Genomic DNA, 19,525 nt, shown 5'->3' on the forward strand with positions numbered 1-19,525 from the left:
GTGCTCTCCTGGTGCGCACCTAGCCCTCACCTCACGCTCACCTGGCACGCACCTGGCCCTCACCTGGTGCTCTCCTGGTGCGCACCTAGCCCTCACCTCACGCTCACCTGGGGCGCACCTGGCCCTCACCTTGCGCCCACCTGCTGTGCACATAGAGCTTAGAGCCTGGGTTTCTCAGCTGGGGAAGGCCTGACTCTGAATTCTGTCCCCCATGCTCACTTGCTGTGTAGACCCGACAGGCTTTCCTGTGTCCTCACAGGTAACGGGGATCGCGGGTCCTTCCCGCTGGATGGCAGTGAGGCCTGGACGACACTCTGCCGGTGAGGTCTTCACAGGAGACAGATACTACTGCGCTCGAGAAGGAAGTGCCCAATAAAGCCGTCTCGTCACACAATTAAGAAAGCTGGGGCGTGTACGCCTTCTGTAAGCTCGTCCAGGCCTCCCTGCTACCCGACGGCCTCGGTTTACAAATCCGTCTGTCCTCTCCATGCCTGTGGCCTGGAGCCCTCCGCCTCGGCAGGCGCCGTCCTCTGTTAGAGCTTCCCGGCTTCACTGCAGACATCTGCGGCCTCCCCTCCCCGGCCCCATGGAGCAGCTCGACCTCCAGCTGCCAGGGCTCTTCGGACACACTGTTCACGCTCTGTTTCCCCATCCCGTGGTTTCTTCCCTTCATCCTGCAGGAACGCTCCTTTCTGGTCTTAAAACAAAAACCAGCCGCTGACACGAAGCCCTTCCAACAATTCTGATTATCCTTCACGCCACTGCCTCAGCCCTTTCTCCTTCCTTCCACGGACACGTCTCCAGACAGGCCTTGATCCTTGGGGCCCAGAGCCTGAGTCCTGCACACGCCTTGTCCCTCCGACAACGTCAAGATGACCCAGGGGCCAGACCTGCGGCCTGGCCTCAGCTGTGCCTCCTCGGAAGGCTGTCCTGGTGCCTCCCACCCTCCCTCACAGCCTGTCCGCAGCCTCGCCCGGTCCCTGCACCCCTTAACTCGCGTGGGCCTGGGCCAGCTGTGCAGGGGACACACGCAGAGATGTGATCCCAGCCTGTGAGTTACTTAGTCCAACAGGGTGAAGGACAAACAACGTGGCATCACGTTCTAGACTTTCACCCGCTCGCTCTCCTCCTCTCTGCACTGACGCCCTCGGGGCCCCCACCTAGTCCCCAGTTCCCACTATGACTTTCATGCTGAGGATACCTGAACCTCTGTCTCCACCCTGCCCTTTCCCTCGAGGCTCAACCCTCTCATTTCCACGTGGCTGGTGGACAGTCTTTGTGTCTGAACGACCCGCAGGCACCCTGCCCCGCCCCTCCGCTCCCTCCAGCACCGGCACCGCCGCTGTACCGGTGCCCAGACTCGGGGCATCTCTTGCTCTTTCTGCCCTGCTATCTCCCGGCTGCAGGCCACCTGCTCACCCTTGACCTCTGACATGCCCCCGCGGCCCCTGTCTCCCTGTGCTGACACCTACCACTCCCGCTCAGTCTCCCGCAGCAGCTGCGGGACGGTCTCCGCGGAACACTGGTTTGAAGATGTGATCACTCCCCTGCTCAAAACCCTCTGACCCGTCCCACTGTCTGCAGAATTCATTCCAAGCTCAGCGTGGACTTCAAGGCCCGATGCACCTTCCAAGTGAAACGGACTGAACCCAAACTCAAGGTGCCACCTCGGGAAGCCCTCCCTGATTACCGTACATTATTCCTTCTTTTGGCTTCCGGGCACTTAATACTAGAAGTTGCGGACACAATTCACATAAGATAAACCGCAGCATTTTAAAGTGTACAACTGAGTGGTCTGCACATACTCGCGGGCTTACCACGACGGCCCCACCACGTACTTCTGGAACATGGCAGGATGGTGTCATTGCCACCTTCTCCCCTCCGCCACCCCTGCAACCACTAATTTACTTGGTGTCCTCGTGGATGTACGCAGTCTGGACCTCCCTTTTAACGGGCTCACAACGTGCGGTCTTTGCACCTTGCTCCTCCCTGAGCACCCGTGTTGGGGGGGTGCTTCCGTGTTGTAAGCGTGTGGCAGCACTTCGTGCCCGGGGTGGGGGTGGGGGTGGGGGAGTCCATCCCGTGGTCCGGACAGGCCACCTTGGGTTGCCTGTTCGGCTGCTGAGGACTCTGGGTTGTTTCCTCTTTGGGGCTACTCTGTGGGTGACGCTCTCACGACGTCTGCGTACAGGCGTGGGTCTGGATGTTCTCCTGGGTCGTACCTGGGGGTGGGGCTGCTGGAGCGTGTCTCTGCGCGTCTCTGTATTCGCTGCTCTGCTGAGACGCCGGACCGTGTTCACGCCGGCCGTGACTTCGCGTCCTCACCAGCAATGGTGGGGATCCGTTAGGATGATGAGCACACAGGACATAAACCAGTATATCCCCAATTTCTCCCCTCTCGCCCGCACCTGCTACTCTGTCGTACTGGCTCTAACCATCCCGCTGGGTGTGGAGTGGCTGCGCAGTTGTGACCGGCATTACCCTGATGACCAGTCGCCGCGAGCTTCCTGGCCATCCGTACGCGTCTCTACTGTCTATTCAGATCCTTTGCCAACTTTTAAACTGGCTCACGTGTCTTTATTATGTTTACAGAGTCCGGATCGGATATATGATTTGCAAGTATTTTCTCCCATCCTGTGGGCTCTACTTTCTTGATTGTGTCCTTTGATGCACAAATGTTTTTCATTTGGATGACGTCCAGTTTATTATTTTTTTTGGTTGTTTTTACTTTCGGTGTCATATGTAGGAAAACACTCCCTAATCCAAGGTCATGAAGATTTACACTTGTGTTGTCTTCTGAGAGTTTTGCAGTTTTAAAAAACAGTTTTAGTTCTTAACGTTTGTCTTTGATCAATTCAGGATTAGACTGCTTACCGTGTGCTGTACGGATCTGCAGTCGATCTCTGCATGTGGACGGCCAGTTGGTCCAGTTCCACTGGCGGAGACCACTTTCTCCACCAAATGGTCTGGACACCTTTGTCAGAATTCAACCGACTCCATTTGTGTGGACTCCGAATTCTATTCTACTGACCGACAGGTCTGTCCCGACCGTTCCATGTCTCTACCTATCTGCACTTACTACAGTGCGGCACGCGGGTACCTCCATCCATCCACGGACACCCCACCGGATCACAAACCCCACCAAGGAAAGCTCCACCTCTCACTTTTCCGTGTCACCTTTCCAGCTTCTGCACCCCCCACCCCCACGAGCACCAGCACGCAGCAGCAACTCAATCCTGCCAAACACAGGAGGGTGTTTTCACATGTCCGCGCCCTTGGCCTGTGCTGTCCATTCACCAGTGGACCCCCCATCTGTTCTGCCCACAGAAGGCCCACCAGTCAACGCCCAGCTGAAATACAGCCTTGTCCCTGATGTCTCCCTGCACCATCATTCACAGATTGCTCTCCTCCTTGGCCCCCCACTGTGCTGTGAATTTTCTCTGCTACAGGAGAGCCGTCTAGTCTGTACACCACATGACCTAAAACACCGCTTCATAGGCACCAGGCACTTCCGGAAACGTGCTGCACCGAAATGAAGGGGCCAGGCCAGGACCTGGCTCCCCCACTGCACACCCTCCGCCAATGGTGTCCCGCCAACGGGGTCCCGCCAACGGCGTCCCGCCGCCAGCAGCCTGGCCAGCCGCCCCCTGCCCTCCCCACCTCCCTCCCTGAAGACCCTGAGACCTTCCTCGGCTCTGGTGCTCCCTCGCTGTATTTTCCCCACCCCGTCCCTCCTGGGACAGGGCTGTGTGTCCACTATTCGAACCTATTACCCAGGAGCTCTCGTCCCCATTCACCTTCTTGGCCAAGTTCTGCTTCAACGAATCCCATGGTCACAACAACTGTTCAGTGGGCAGCAAGTTTATGGTGTTGGGGTTTGGTGGTGATGGGCTATGTCCTAAGAGCAAGGCCGTGGCCGGCTGCCTTCGGCAGGACCTCACCTGTAACTCCTTTTCCTCCTGCCTCAGCATATTGCGAAGGATCTGGGTGGCATGTTTTTGGAATTCGGGATCCTAGAAATGGAACAGACCAGCAGTGAGGGTGGGAGCAGCCTCTCAGCTTAGTTCTCTCCTACCCACTGGTCCTTAGGCAGGAAAGCTGGCAAGGCTGTCAGGGTCATCCATACGTCTGAGTGACATGCAGCCCCTCAGCAGACTTCAGGCACCGGGTGTTCCTCTCGAATTCCTAGAGGCCTTGGTGGCAACCGCCCCTGGTACCAAACTGCTCCAAGGCTCCCCTCACCTGCTGGCTGGGGCTCCTGTCCAACTGCAGATTCCAGCCCCATTCCTAAATGCACCTCATCCTCCCTCTGCCCTATCCTGGGTCCGCCCCTGCTGCTGTCTGTGCTTTCTCGATCCACTCTCCTTCTCTCTCCTTTCATCCCTGCAGGCAGCCTTTCCCCTGCTCATCTGTGTGTTCCACACTCTTCTAACAGTGGCTGGCCGCAGTCTTTAACTGTCACCTCTGTCCGTGCCTGGAGGGGTGCACTCTCCCTGCTGGCGGGCAGCACCCCCAAGGGCCTCCTTGGGGTCCCCCCCATTTAGGAAGCACACTGCTCGCTGCTGTCTGGGAAGACTGGGTGCGTTCACGTGGAAGGCGGACACTAAGGATAGGGTGGCCCCTTCCACGCGGTCAGCCCTCCCTTTGTTGTGCTGATGCTCCTCACAGATCTCCGGCTTGTATCTGCTTACCAGCCACCTCGCTATAGCCTGCTTTGCTCCCCACGGGGCGACGAGCGAGGAGGGCAGCAGGACTGTTACCTGCAGTGGTTTGGGCCCCGTGATGCGCTGCGGGGGGGGCAGAGGTGGGGGCGGAGGCGGCGGTGGGACCACAGGGGCGACTCGGGGGGCTCCGGCAGGGGCAGGGTCCTGCTGCAGCCCAGAGACACCGACGGACGAGGGGGAAGAGCCCAGGAGGGTCAGTGCGACGTAGGCGCCGGCTGGAGGCAGAGAGACAGGAGAGGCTCGCTTGAGGCGCGTCGTCCTGGACGGCGGACACTCAAGCTGTAAAACGGGGGGGGTGGGGGGGTCTTCTCCCTTCTCCTTGCACGAAGCTTAAAATCCTGCAGACAAAACTCTCTGCTCTTCAACGCCCTGCCGTCCCTGCGCCCGTAGCGGTACCCCTCCTTCCCCTTCTTCACGCAGGATGCTCAAGCGAAGTCCCACCCAGGTATGTGGGTGCCCGGCCCTCGTGACCTCACCTCACTCAGTTCCGCCAAGCCCCTGGCACACAGAAGGCGCTCAGACCCTAGCCTCCTGCCCTCCTCGGACCCCCTGCCCGTGAACTCTTTCCTCAATGTCTCTTGCTTCTGTTGGATTGCCTGGGCAGCCCCGACGGTTGAGTCTTCCTGGCTGCGAACACGATGTTTTTGCTTTCCCCCCACAAGTAGGCCACCACTGAGGAAGGCTGTCCGCGGAGAGGACAGGGGAGCAAACGGCCCTGGAGGGAGCTGGTGGCAGCAGGGTATGGTCCCCATGGGCGTGCAAGGAGGAGGAGTCCAGTGAGAGACCGGTGTCTCCACGGTCTGTGACCACAGGGAACGGGGCAGGCTCAGTGGATCAAGCCTAACACGTGACCCGGGCTGCTTCTCACCCACAGAGGAGGCCCCGGGTCTAAGGGCCTGCTCCCCCCAGCCCACCTGCCCCCCAACTTTCTGTGCTCTGCTCTCTCCGACTCACATTTGATAAGCTTCACCACCTCCAGGTGTGAGCTGTTGGTCACCATGGTGCCGTTGACCTGTTGGGGGACAAACGACAGAGTGACCAGGATGGATGCAGGGTTTTCTTTCAAAGCTCAAACGCCAATCCTTCACAAAGGCACTTTCCAGTGCTCCCCAGACACCTCTGCTCATTGTGAATTTGCTCCCGTTCACATCTGCTGTATGTTCTGTCTTCCCGGCTGGCCTGCAAGCCTCCGGCTGCCGGCCCGCACCCCCGCTCTGCATGCTTCCTCCTCCCGGGAGGGTTAAGGCATCACCTTAGGCACCAGACGTCAGGCAGGTCCCAGCAGGTGGCACCTGGCAAGGCCTTCAGGTCAGCACTGTGTGGGGACAGAGTCCGAAGGCCCTGGGCCCCTTGCTGGTCTCAGCCTCCCCACCTTAGGTGTATTTTAGTTGTTTGTTAAATGGAAAGATAAAACCCATTCCAGAAGCTTGGTTACTTGGAGTCAAGAAAGGCTGAGAATGGGGCTCTTGGGAGCTGGTCCCCACATTCCTGGGGTACTCTCGTGGCACCACCCCCAACCCAGTGGCCAGCCACCCTGGGGGCGAGGTGGGAGGGTGCAGGGAGATGGCCGGAAGCGGAGGGGCACTCACTTTCATGATCCGGTCGCCCTCTTTGACACCAGCTCTCATGGCTGCCCCTCCTGTAGGGAGAAGACCTGGTTGGCAGAGCCCAGCCCCTGTCCCCTGAGGTCACTGACCCTGCCCTGTAGTCCCTCCAAAAAGGGTTCTCAGCCCTCTGTGCCAGGACCTCAGAGGCTGGGTGTGCCTCCTGTCCTGCTCCGGGGACGATCACCTGTGAGCTACAGGTGGCCAGGCTGCTGGTAGCCAGGCCACGGGGCCAGAGTTGCAGTGCCCGGGTCTGGGAAAAGACATGTGTTTTATCGGAACATGTCTCGATGTCCCACGATCCAGTGGGAAGAATGAGTTTACTGTATTAAATATAATTGTTAACGTAACAGTAATTATTAAGAGGAACAGGGAGAAATGAGTGAAAACAAGAGTTTTCAAACCATGCTTCCTGAGCCCTGAGAAGTTTGTTCTGGGGTTCACACCAGTAAAGATGATAACGATCACTCCTTTATTGTCTGCTAAAATTTGTTTTAGACCTTCTGTAGTTTCTTCATTTTATTTTTTTAAAGATTTTATTTATTTGACAGAGAGAGAGAGCGAGCGAGCACATAAGCAGGGGCAGGGGCAGAAGGAGAAGCAGACTCTCCTCTGAGCAGGGAGCCCGATGCAGGGCTTGATCCCAGGACCCTGGGGTCATGATCTGAGCTGAAGGCAGACGCTTCACCAACTGAGCCACCAGGCGCCCCAGTGTCTCCCTCTTAAAGGGCCGGATTCAGAGGTCCTGCTGTGCCTTACTGGAGGCTGTCCCTGGGCTGGAGGCCGCAGTGGCCGTGACCGCTGTGTGGTTTCTAATGACTCAGTCCTGGTTTGGTTTACATGCGGAAGCGTAAGCAGAACGAGAGCCGAGGCAAGCTGACGAGTGGCACACAGACTGTGTTTCTGTGAATCTGCCCCAGACGATCATTCAATCTGGAAGCTACATTCATCTGATCAAAACAAAACTCCCACGAAGCACAGAGAGAAGCTTCTAGTCTAAACGGAGCTTCTGCAGCAGGGGTGCATTCCAAGCTGGGTTTCAATCCGGGGACTCAGGATCACACCCTCGTCTGCAGCCCGCTATTTATGGAAGGACACTTGCAAGGAGCTCCAAACGCTCTAGGCTGTGTCTGGGAACCAAGGGTGGGAAGAGCTGTCTGGCCTGCAAGTCTGAGACACGTGGTGATTTCGAAAAAAGAGCCAAGTCTCCGGAGTAAAGGAACCAGCGACGTTCTCTGACCTCACTGAGCATGAAGACCCCTGGGGGAATTTGTTCAGAGGCACATCCCCTTGGCCCCCTTGCGAGAGAGTGATTCAGTGCTTCTGGGTGTGGGCCGGGGACGAGGACGGCAGCCACCCTGGGGTCCGGGAGACTCTGATGTCGGCACAGACCACAGTCTGAGAAACAGTGAGCTAGAGAAGCCTCACATCAGGGAAAGACAGTAACCACCACCTCACTACTCCTGTGATGTCAGTGCTGACGAAAATGTCGTCTCTTCACGTCTCCTCCCCCAAACACACATGCACACACATGCAGACAGACACATACACACGCAGGCACACACAGAGAGACACACAGAGAGACACACAGAGAGAGACACACAGAGACAGACACAGACACACACACACCCTTTCCAAACTCAGGTTGTACCAGCGAGCCACCTTTCTGCTGTCTGGTCTCGGGTCTGACCGTGCTCAGGACTCCGGGCTGCGCGAGCTGCACCCGAGGCGGCCGCAGAGGCAAAGACGGCAGCCGTGCTCCCACCAGCGCCGTCTCCCCAGTCCAGGGACAGGGAGAATGAGGGAAGCGGAGAAGAGAAGCATCTTTTCGGAGCGTCATCCTCAGACAGGAAGACAAGCCTGCCACAGACCCAAGGGAACTCAAACATACAAGCTGCAACTGCTTACATCCTTGTGTGACCCACACAATTCATTTTGGTCATAAATTTTAAATTCTTTCACCTTTCCAGTACACAAATCCCAAATATTTCTCCAAAACTACCTAAAGTATATTTTTCTTCCCATTTTGCCGTGTATTTACTGTGAAACGCTAGCCTGCTCCCGATCTCCTTTCTCGTGCAGGCGGACCTCATTTTACCGCGCTCGGCTGTGTGGCGCCTCGCAGCTGTTGGGTTTTTACAAATGGAAGGTTTGGGGCAATCCCGCGTGGGTGCCAATGTTCCGAAAACATGTGCTCCCTTCATATCTCTGTCATGGTCCGGTGATCCTCACAGCATCTAAAACCTTTCCATTATTATATTTTTACGTTGATCTGTGCCGAGTGATCGCTGATGGTACCAGCGTCACTGTCTGGGGGCATCGCAGGCGGCACCCACGTCACACGGCAGACTTAACCAACGTGTGTGTGGCGACAGTGTTGACATTGGGCCGGTTAATCGCCCTACAACGGCCTCGAAGTGTTCAGGTGGAAGGAACAGTCGCACGTCCGAGGCTGGAAACCAGAAGCGAGCAGGGATGAGCTTAGCGAGGACGGCGGGTCCGGAGCTGACGGCCCGAAAGCCTCGGCCTCCGGCGCCCAGCAGTCAGCCGAGTGGTGAACGCAGAGGGAGAGCTGTTGGAGGAAATCAGCAGTGCTGTTCCGCGGACACGCGGGCGGTGGGGAAGCTCACCGGCCTGCTGCCGATGCGGAGAGCTGCTGGGCGGTCTGCACGGAACAGCAAAGCCGCCGCAACATCCCCTTCAGCCGAAGGCTGGTCCGGAGCAAGGCCCGACCTCTCCCGAGGCTGGGGCGGCCGCGCCAGGGGAGCACAGTCCGCCGCGGGCAGGGCTTGGTTTGTGGGGTGTCGGCCAAGAAGCCGTCTCCTTAACACAGAAGCGACAGGTGAAGCAGCAGGTTGTGCAGAAGATCTAGCTCGGAGAATTCCTGAAGGAGGCTACGCTGACCAGCAGATTTTCCATGTGGACGAAGCAGCCTTCTGCTGGGAGGGGGTGCACGCAGGGCTCCCGTGGCCGGAGAGAAGGCAGTGTCCGGCTCCCAAGCTTCAGAGGACAGGCTGCCTCTCTTGTTAGGGGCCAGTGCAGCTGGGACTGGAAGCTGACGCTCGCTGACCGTTCGGAAAATCCCAGGGCCCTTCGGGAGGACGCCGAATCTACCCTGCCGTGCTCTAGCAATGGCCCACAAAGCCTGGATGACAGCACGTCTGTTCACAGCAGGGTTTACCCAACGTCTGAAGTCTGCCGTTGAGACCTGCTCAGAAAACAGATCCCTTTCAAAATGCCCCTGATGGGGGCCCCTGGCTGTTCAGTCGGTACAGCTGGCGACTCTTAACCTCAGTGTCGTGAGTTCAAGCCCCAAGTTGGGTGTGGAGCCTACTTAAAAAAAAAAAAAAAAAAAATCACCTGGCCACCCCCGAGCTCTGACGGTGACGGACGATGAGATGAGTGTTGTTTTCATGCCCCCGACACAATACCCACTCTGCAACTCGAGGATCAATGAGTCATTTTGATTTTCAAGTCTTTTTTTTTTTTTTTAAATATTTTAATTACTTACTTCTCAGAGAGAGCACACGAGAGCACAGCAGGCAGAGGGAGAAGCAGGCTCCTTGCTGAGCAGGGAGCCCGACATGGGGCTAGATCCCAGGACCCCGGGATCATGATCTGAGCCGAAGGCAGATGCTTAACCGACTGAGCCATCCAAGAGTCCCGACTTTCAAGTCTTATTATTTGACAAATACATTTTTTGTAAGGCCACGGCTGCCATAAATGATTCTGCTGATGGACCTGGGCAAAGTCAACTGAAAACCTTCTGGAAATGATTTATCATTCTTGAGGTCATTGAGAACATGGATGGTTTGTGGGAAGAGGTCTAAATATCAGTCCTCACAAGGGTTCGGAGACGCTGACTGCAGCCCTCACGGAGGACCGTGAGGGGCTCCGGACTTCGCTGGAGGACGCTGCTGCAGATGTGGCAACAGCAGGAGAACCAGAACCAGAAGGGGGTTGTGAAGCCGGGACGGAGCGGCTGCAATCTCGGGGTGAAATCTGAACGCACAAGGACCTCTCCCTCCAGAGGAGCCAAGAACGTGCTTTCCCCACAGGCAGCTCCTCCTGGGGAGGGTGCTGTGAAGACGGCTGCGATGACCGCGAAGGATTTAGGGTAAACCCAGTTGATCACGCAGAGGCAGGGTGGGAGAAACCGGCTCCAATTTCGGAAGTGCTCCTGGGCGTGCAGTGCTATTGCACCTCACGCACGCTGCAGGGAGATCATTCACGGAAGGAGGGGTCCGCTGCTGCAGCAAACATCACTGTCTGACATTAGTAACGTGCCGCGGCCACCCCCGGCTTCAGCAGTTACCAACACGGTGGCAAGACCTCCGCCAGCACAAAGGCTACGACTGGCTGATTAGCGAGAAGGGACTTTTCCTGAAGGCACAAGTATCGTGTTTTGGAACTAATGCTCCTGCACATGGCAAACCATAGCGTAGCATACACGTAACCTCCACGCACCGGGAAACCAGAACACGCACGTGACGTGCTTTACTGTGGCAGTGGTCGGGGACTGAGACTGCTGTGTCTCTGCCACGAGCCCGTGTTCTCAAGCCCGTGGCACTCTGTGTGTCACCAGCCCAACCCCACCTGCCACACGGAAGTTCACTCCTTTTCGGGACACGTGCTTCACGCGCTTCCGCACTCCTTCCTTCCTGCCAGCGTCAGCCGCAGTCACTTACCAGCACGAGCCCACCGCCTGGCGGTGACGGGGCTCTAAAGCACAGTGGCTCTTCCACTCGGAAGTGGGGGCTGGACGGACCTGTGTACAGGCCCTCCCACTCTGCTCCCTTCCCACCCAATTCCAATCCTGCCGGCGTGTTTTCATTCCCGCCTTCCAGACTATTCTTGAAATCCTCTCTCTTCCAGGGAGGCTTCAGCCTCAAACTGCCCGAACACTGATCTCCTGACGCCACCTCCTCCCTGCCATCCCGCACTCATCATGTTGCCTTTGGTCATTCACGATGCATCTGCGACGCAGGCGACCGCTGGGGCCGGCATGCCATCCCAAACTGGAAAGTGCCGAAGGGAAGTGTGGAGAAGGGGGTCTTAGACTCCGTCACAGCGTCTTCTGACCCAGTGCGGGGGGCCCCCTGGGGCAGCAGGTGGGCATCTACCTGACATCCCGAGGGCCACTCTGCTGTCCCTACCCTTCCCAGTAGGGAAGCAAGCAGGAAGTGTGAGCCCTAGAATTCTGTCCAGGTGTGGCGCTCTGGGGACCAGGTCTAGAACCAGGCATTCACGCCCCAAACCCGCCATGCCTGTGGAGAAAGCACGTACACGTTGCCCAGCTCCCGTGGCTGCACCCACGCGGCCGGTGCGTACGGACGGGCAGACAACACTCACCAGGCCGCACAGACTGCACCAGAACGATACGGTCCCCGCTGACCGTGAAGCCAAAGCCATGCTGGTCCTTCTGGATGATGACACAGCGCTGAACAAGACCTGACAAGAGGTGACAAAGGAAGACAGGATTAGGGAGGTGCAGTCACAGGAAGGTTGGCGCGGACAAGCCAAGACTGACCCAGGAAGGCCCCGGTGCTTCCTCCTCCAGAGAAAGCCTTTCCACACCCACCGGATTCCCCAGACTCTTCCTGTCCAAAGACTATGCTCGCGAGCGACAAAACCCCGTCACCGACTTCGTGTTCCACCGGAGGAAGGACCCTCCTCTGAGCACTGAGCTGTCTCTCTTGCACGCATGTGCCTCTTTGGGTTTGGCTGGGTAAGGCTGGCCAGAGAAGGGGCAGGACTGCGTCCCCGCTGAAGACGGGAGTGACAGAAGCAGTCCCGTGACTGAAGCCCAAGTGAGGCCGAAGTTTTCCATTAAATGAAACCCAACAGGCGCAGCAGGTGTGTGGCTCCCACGGGGCGACCCGTGGCTGGCCCCTGCCGCAGCCAGGGAAGGGTGCGTGGAAAGAGAAAACGCTTTCTTTTCATGCGTACGTCCGTGCACAGAACATAGAGGAAAGGAAAGAAGGCTGTAACCGTCAGCCGTCCCCATCCCTGTGGGCGAGGACCAGACGTCAGACGCGCCTGCTGACGTGTGGCCCCTCCTGGGATGGACAGAGCGTGAGTTCTAGAGCTAAAACCCAACGGGTTCAGGCCCTGCCTCTGTCCCCTCTGAGCTTGTGCACTTGGGCAAGTTTCTGAACCCTCTGTGCCTCAGCGTCCTCACCTGTAAAGCAGGAGAACATTTACTTTCTTTTTTTTTTTTTTTTAAAGATTTTTTTTACTTTATTTATTCATTCGACAGGGATAGAGACAGCCAGCGAGAGAGGGAACACAAACAGGGGGAGTGGGAGAGGAAGAAGCAGGCTCATAGCGGAAGAGCCTGATGTGGGGCTCGATCCCATAACGCCGGGATCACGCCCTGAGCCGAAGGCAGACGCTTAACTGCTGTGCCACCCAGGCGCCCCAGGAGAACATCTACTTTCTATACTTCATGACAGGACCAATGAACTAATTTATATAAACCATGGAACGTAAGACTTATCACACGTTGAGTTCAATATAAAGGCTAAGACCTGTGTAGGTGTTCACGTCTGTGTGTAGGTATTAATGCCCCAAGTTTACCTGCTGTCTCGGAGGTGTCGGAGGGCTGGCGGAGGTGGGAAGGGGACCTGTGTTCAGGCGCCGGATCTCCCAAAGACAGGCCACTTAACCTGGAGGGTAAGGAAAACACACTGGTGAGTTGGACAGGGAGGGGGCAGCCTTAGGGTCTGTTAAAAGGGGCCCCGAGTCTTGGGTAAAGAGAGGCCAACCCTCACTCTGTGACCCGCTAAACCTGGTGGGAGATTAGCCAGGTCTACACTGCTGGCCACACCACCTATTTGGAATCCTGGGCTGGCAGGGCAGGCATGGCCTCTTTGATACCCAGCAAGGCGTGAAGGGCAAGAGCCCTCCCTGGAGTCAGGAGAGAGAGAGAGACAACGCAAGGACGGGTGTTGGGTCTTACCAGGCTGTAATGGGGCTGATGGAACAGAACGAAGCAGCAGAGAAAATGAATGCAAGAAAAAGACAGGAAAAAACAAAAAGCTAGTTAGTTTTAGGCGGTGATTTGCAAAGGAAAGGGAAACTGGAGAGCAAGCAAGATTGTGGAGGGTCAAAACCACATGGAGACCCGTGTGCACCCAGCAGAGGACGGTGGTGGGTGCGGCAGACAGCTGCCCCCTCGGGCTTCGTCTTGCCATCCCCCTCCAAACTGGTGTCTCCAGGAGGGTAACTGGGCATTTGATACTAACCTGTTGGGTAACTAGAAAGGAGGGGCAGAGCAACGGCCTGAGCCTCTGAACACGCCACTTATCCTATGGGCTATGGGAGGGTCTGGCCTGTCTCGTGGTAGTACTCCAGCCCACATCTACCCCCCGCCGGCAGCCAGCCTAAAGTACCTTGCTAAGCAACTGTTAAGACCCTAAAACTTCAAGGTACCCCAGATTACCAAATGAGATCTACCACCCGATCTTGTCTTGAACGGGATCCAAGTTCGATCATTGCCATGCCTCCCCTTTTCAGAAGAGTGTACCTGCTGCCCCTGTGAGGGGGTCCCCCAGGCACATCTACAGCAAATGACCAGGCAGAAGGTTATTCACGGAGGCACTGTGTGCAGTGGTAAAGCACAGACTCGATGTAACTGTTCCCACGGGCGGCCGGGTCAGCAAACCGCAGCGTGACAGCAGGGCGCTCAGCCGCGGGGGAGGGGGAGGCTCTGAGTGCAAAGCAACAGCCTCTAGGATGTGTCGTGGAGTGAAGAGAGCAAGGAGCAGAATTATGTGCACAGGAAAACGTGGGTACCACAGCAGAGAAGGGAATTATTTGTTTCTAAGTGTTGACATACTTGTTTGCACGTGCACAGAATGCCTGAAACACCTCTGGGAGGATACAAAAGAAACCCCCACCCTGGCTGCCTGAGGCTGGAGGCTGGATGCCCTGCGTGCAGGGCTGGAGCTGCGAGCTTTTCACCACATTCTTGAATGTACCTTTACATTCTCAGTCACCTGAAGGTGCTGTCTCTTCAAGTAATACATACAACACAACATAAATCACTTTTAAAGTTAAAAGAGGGGATCTTCCCCCCCTCACCCTGGTGCCCCTCTTACCTGGACAGGTGAGACTGCTTTTTACTGGCTGATCTTTGGATCAGAGAGAGGACACCAAGGAAGAAGAGAGCGCGGGGCCCAGGAGAGAGTGACGCAGGAAAGGAGGAAGAAAAACAACAAAACAAGACATAAACCAGACAAGACACTGGAGCAGTTGGTTCAAAAAAAGCCACAGCTGAGCTCAGAAGGACCCTGGAGTGGGAACTGGCCACAGCGCAGAGGACGCATCTTGCGAAAACGCAATCTACCCATGTCATCTTGCTGCCCGGAACCTCGCAGAGCCTCCGTGGTCCTCGGGGCAGCTGGGCCACGGCCACGGCATGGAGCGGGAGTCCTGCCGGCTCTCCCACAGCCCCCGGGACCCACTGTGCCGCAGCAGCACGGGCGCGCAGTGGGACCGCCTCCTCCCTCAACTGCGGGGCTGCCCAGAGGCGGCTGTGGGCCCACGAAGGCGGGACTTGGGCGGCGCTCCATCTCATCGCTGGTCTGTCTACGGTCGCTTCACCTGCTCGGGTTTCTGGCTCCTGCCTTTGCCCATAACTGGGCCTGCTCCCTACGTGTCCTTCCTACTCCACGGCCCGTTACCGCATCTGGAAGCCAGACACGAGGGTGCACTGCCAACAGCTCTAACTTCTGGCTGTCTTCAGACGACCCGACCCCTCCACCCACGGCGGGCACTCCGCGGAGCTCAGCATCAATGTTCTAGAATGTAGGGACGGTGACTGCACTCCCGGTGGTGACCGTCCTGCAACGATGTAGGTCCAGTCGTCGTCGCGCTGAGGTCTGTGTGTCACAGCTCTGTGACACTGAAAATGGTGTCCTAGCATCCAGACCCGTGCGATCCGACAGAGGAGCCACAGAGAGCTATTCAAATTTACAGCTGAAATAAAATTTGAGATTCAGTTTCTCAGCTGCACGAGCCACGTTTCAAGGTCTTCGTAGCTACATGTGGCTGGTGGTCCCCAAGCCCCTGGACCACGCGCATTGCTGCAGAGTTCTACCGGACGGCGCTGCTCCACACACCGTGGGAGGCACTGGGACGCAAACATGGGGGGCGGTCACTGCAGCGAGGGGATGAGGTGAGCACAGAGCACTTCCCCACAGACCCGGGGGCCACGGCTCCCTCCCGGCCCCCCCGGAGCGTTCTCAGAATGGATCTCACGCGAAAGGTCTTTTATTCCAGCTGCTCATCTGCTTTGTTCGGATCCACGCACCCCACCACTGGGTGGCCGCACGCAGGCGTGAGCTCCTCCGCCTCGCCACCTCAGGGGAAAGCCCGTCTCATCCTGGGACCGCGCGGGCCGCCTCCTGGCCTCCACTGGCCTCCGCGGCCCACTGGCCTCCCAGGCCCGTATCAAAGCCGGAGGGATGGCAACTCCCAGGCTGCTCTGCACGCGGGCTGGTGGAGCGCTGGTCCGCGTCATCGAAGGCCCACGAGGCTGTGCAGGCCGTCAGGGACGTGGATGAGAATCACTCCAGCAACAGAGGCGAACATGTTTTTCTGAGAGCTTCACGGAGGAAAACCCACCACAGAAGTGGAGGAAGACGCGCCGGCAGCAGCAGCTCCGCGAGATGGAAACAACCTGTGGGCTGCTGGGTCCGCTGGGCTTTGAGCCCGAGCAGACACTCTTACGGAGACCACGGGAAAATCAGAGAGACGAGGGAGGAGGGAGAGGAGGGAAGACCGTAGTCTAGCATGAAATAGGGGCCGTCACAGAAGAGAGAAGTTTGACGCGGGCTCCCCTCTTCCAGGTGACATTCCCTCGGGAATATGGCAGCAGCGGCCGGATTCCAATCGGCCTACACCTGATGGGTGTGGGGAAGGCCCGGGAGAATGCAGACTCTCCCCCCGAACTTGGGGCTCGCTAAATGGCAGCCGTGAGACAGACGATAGCCGGCCCAGCTTCTCAGTAAGCCCCGTGCCACGGAGCCACTATCAGATACGCCAAAGTCCCTTGCCTCGCACCACCACGGCCAGCGTGGCTTCTAGCCATGGGCCTGGATGACGGCAACAGCCCTGTTTCCGCTCCACCGTGGGGGCTGGCCTTCCCCAGCACAGCCTTCCCTGGTTCCCCAATCGGGACCTGTCATCCCGCCCCACTCCCCAACGCCCTCGTGCGCACGCTGTCCCCTGGCACTGGACGCCGAGGCCTGTCACCAGGTCGCTCCAACACTGTACCTTCCCTGTTGTCCTTGCTCCGCCGGACCCTGTGCCCTCTCTAATGCTGCTGCCGGCCCCCACCCTCTCCCCCTGCTTCTCAAGGCTCTGGTCAAGTGGCAGCTTGACCCCACCACGCTTTCCCTGGCCACGGCAGCCCACATTTCCTTTACTCCAAGATTATTCTGAAAAATGTCAAATCCACGTTAACGTTGAGGGAGCGGCATGACGAACACCTATAGAGCCTCATCTAGGCTCACCAATTAACGTTCTGCACTTGCTTTGTTTTTCTATGACTATACATGTTTTTTCCATTTCAAAGCTGGAAGACAGCATGGTACTTCATCCCTAAATACGTCAGCATAAATCCCCCAGGACCTTCGGGCTTCTATACAACCAGTGACGTCAGCACACCCAGGAGTTCACCTTTGACACAGAAAGATGACCTCATCCGTGTCCCCACTCCGCCCCCCCAACCGTATCGCTCTTCTACACGGCTGTGCCCCAACAGCCTCGCACCACGGTCCCACGTGGACGGCAGGTCGCATTTACTCGGTCTCCTTGATGTTCATCTGATCCAAAACCCCTGCCCATGCCGGTCTCTCTGGACACCGGCGTGCTGAAGAGCTCAGGCAGTCGTCTTCGTGGATGGCCTGCAGAGGACGTGTGTCTCCAACGATTAGATTCACGTTAAGCCTCTGAAGAGTAGCACATAAGCGATGCTCACTCTGGTTCCACTGGGTTTGACTACTCCTGGGAGCTCGCAGCGGTACCAGCAGATCTCCCGTTTGAATGAGCGGGCGATCTGGGGTGATATCTGAGCCGGAGGACCACCCTGTTCCCCAGGAGCCCCACACCCAGCCACTGCACCATCCACGGACGTCTGTGCCTGACGCACCAGCTGCACTGGCAGCTGCAGACAGACGGTCTGCTCGTTCTGTCGTTCCTTCTACTTCTACCAGCACGCAGTCTCTTGTAGAGAAGGTCGTCTTAGCCCTCTTCTAGAGTGGTGCCGTGAATGCATGAATTTTTTCTCCAATGCAATGCCTTATAGTCCATTATCATCACGATTCTTTTTTTTAAACATGATTGTTTTGTTTTTTAAGTTTATTTTTTTAGAACTCTCCACGCCCAACATGGGATTCAAACTCAAGACCCTGATATCAAGAGTCGCACATTCCATTGACTGAGCTGGCCAGGCGCCCCTGTAATCATCACTTTTTTTTTTAAAAAAGATTTTACTTATTTATTTGATGGAGAGAGAAAGCACAAGCAGGGGGAGCAGCAGAGGGAGAAACAGGATCCCTGCTGAGCAGAGGACATGGGACTCGATCCCAGGACCCTGGGATCATGACCTGATTTGAAGGCAGACGCTTCACCGACTGAGCCACCCAGGGGCCCCTCATCATTTTTTAAAACTGTTGGAGGCGCCGCATTTGGCTGGTGGGAGCTCCTGTTCCTTTCAAGTGTCACCATCTGTCTTGGAGCGCATCCTTGCCTTCTGGACAACTAGATGCTCCCGGCTCACCTCGTACCTGCCCCGAGCCAGACCTTCAATGGAACATTCCTGTAGGGAGCCCTGGTTCCTTTCAGCGGGACACGTATGCAGAGACAGGGTCTGCGTGCTGGGTGTTCCCTGCAGCCGAGCTGTTGCTCCTCCAGCCCCTTTGGTGGGTGGGGACATTTGTGCAGGAACGGTGGGTTCACACGGAAATCTCCAGTGTGACTGCAGCACGACAGGGTCCCTTCTTGTCTTCCCCAATTCCGTTACTTTAGCTTCTCTCCCCCGTCGTGAGAACCCGGTTCCCACACCAGACGCGTTTACTCGTTTGCCTGCTACAGGATTCACGCCGGCTGGTGGCGGAAACATGGCACAGACTCACGAAGTGGGAGTCTCCCTGCAGCTTCTTCTGTCCCCAGACTGCGTCCACCGCGGGAGCACGCTCCGTGCGTGGGACTGACTTCGTGCCATCCATCTGCAATGCATGCAGGATTCTTTTCAGATTTGCACTTAATTTGGGGGTTTGCTTTTTCTCATTTCTCTAATTTCATTTTTTGAACTTGCTAAGCATTTACGCAGTTGAAAACTCAAAATGAAACTTTAAGTAAAGTACATTCAGAAGTGTCCCTAGCCCATGCTCCCACTCCTCTAAGGAAACATTTTCACTGTCTTCGGCTTCCTTTCTGGGTCTCTTCCTGGGAAGTTAAGCAAAGACGCAGCAATCGTCTCATTTTCCCTTCCTGCTTACACAACAGGTACCTACGGCACCCATTCACACTGTCTCTCATTTAACCTAGCCTCAGAGTGACTCCGTATCAGGCCACGGAAACCTGCCGTTTCCTTGTCCTTTAGCTGGGCCCACACCCTGCACTGATGTCCCTCCGACTCCACTCCCTGTCACCTGCTAGAGGGCAAAGGTCGCAGTACTTTCTGGCGGGCTCTCCGGCAGCACCAGGCACCAAGGAGCCACTCTGCAAATACAGGCGGAAGCTGCCCTCCTCGTCGGGAGTCTGCAGGGTGCGCGATAAAGCAGGGAAACCTCTGGTGACCTTCCAGACAGCAAAGTCGAAACTGCTCACGTATCCCTTCCGTTGACCCACGGGTGTGTGTGTGCGTATTTTTTAAAAATCAGTGAAAAATTGAAGATCGGGCAATTTCACATTAACAAGATAACAGGTTTCTGGTTTCTCAGAAACGGGTGGAGTTCTGGCACCACCGTGTGCCTAGTCTCAGTCAGCGGCCGTCGGCTGATGGGACCTCCTGCCCTCCCCAGCCTTACTCCATCCCACCGGCAATGGGGAGCTGAGGAGCAGCCTAGAACGTCCCTGTTCCGTGGTACCCGTTACTAAGTTCTTCCCACCTCTAGGCAGGGCTGAACACCCGACATACAGCATCCACGTAATCACCACGAAGCCTGGCCACGGAAGTAGCTCACC

At 56.8% G+C, this 19,525-nt stretch overlaps 1 protein-coding gene across 11 annotated transcripts in view; it reads right to left on the reverse strand.

The window, feature by feature from the left end:
- The window catches only part of ARHGEF11 (Rho guanine nucleotide exchange factor 11), an 82,010-nt gene that overhangs the window by 28,688 nt on the left and 33,797 nt on the right, over nucleotides 1-19,525 (reverse strand). For 5 of the 11 annotated variants that reach the window (XM_087855243.1, XM_045784810.2, XM_087855240.1 and 2 more), the window contains exons 1-7: nucleotides 14,431-16,658; nucleotides 12,908-12,996; nucleotides 11,681-11,779; nucleotides 6,314-6,363; nucleotides 5,679-5,736; nucleotides 4,761-4,939; nucleotides 3,942-4,013 (exon numbers count right to left, since the gene is read on the reverse strand). In XM_087855243.1, coding sequence (XP_087711369.1) covers nucleotides 3,942-4,013; nucleotides 4,761-4,939; nucleotides 5,679-5,736; nucleotides 6,314-6,363; nucleotides 11,681-11,779; nucleotides 12,908-12,996; nucleotides 14,431-14,909 — 1,026 coding nt within the window. In that variant the 5' untranslated portion in view covers nucleotides 14,910-16,658. Of the gene's footprint in view, nucleotides 1-3,941; nucleotides 4,014-4,760; nucleotides 4,940-5,678; nucleotides 5,737-6,313; nucleotides 6,364-7,957; nucleotides 10,542-11,680; nucleotides 11,780-12,907; nucleotides 12,997-14,430; nucleotides 18,565-19,525 lie in introns of those variants that run through there. The other 6 variants (XM_087855241.1, XM_045784809.2, XM_087855244.1 and 3 more) reach the window with 5 other exon arrangements.

This window comes from Ursus americanus, chromosome 2 (assembly GCF_024610735.1).
Source record: "Ursus americanus isolate L20-20 chromosome 2, mUrsAme1.1.p, whole genome shotgun sequence".
Taxonomy (NCBI): Eukaryota; Metazoa; Chordata; class Mammalia; order Carnivora; family Ursidae; genus Ursus; species Ursus americanus.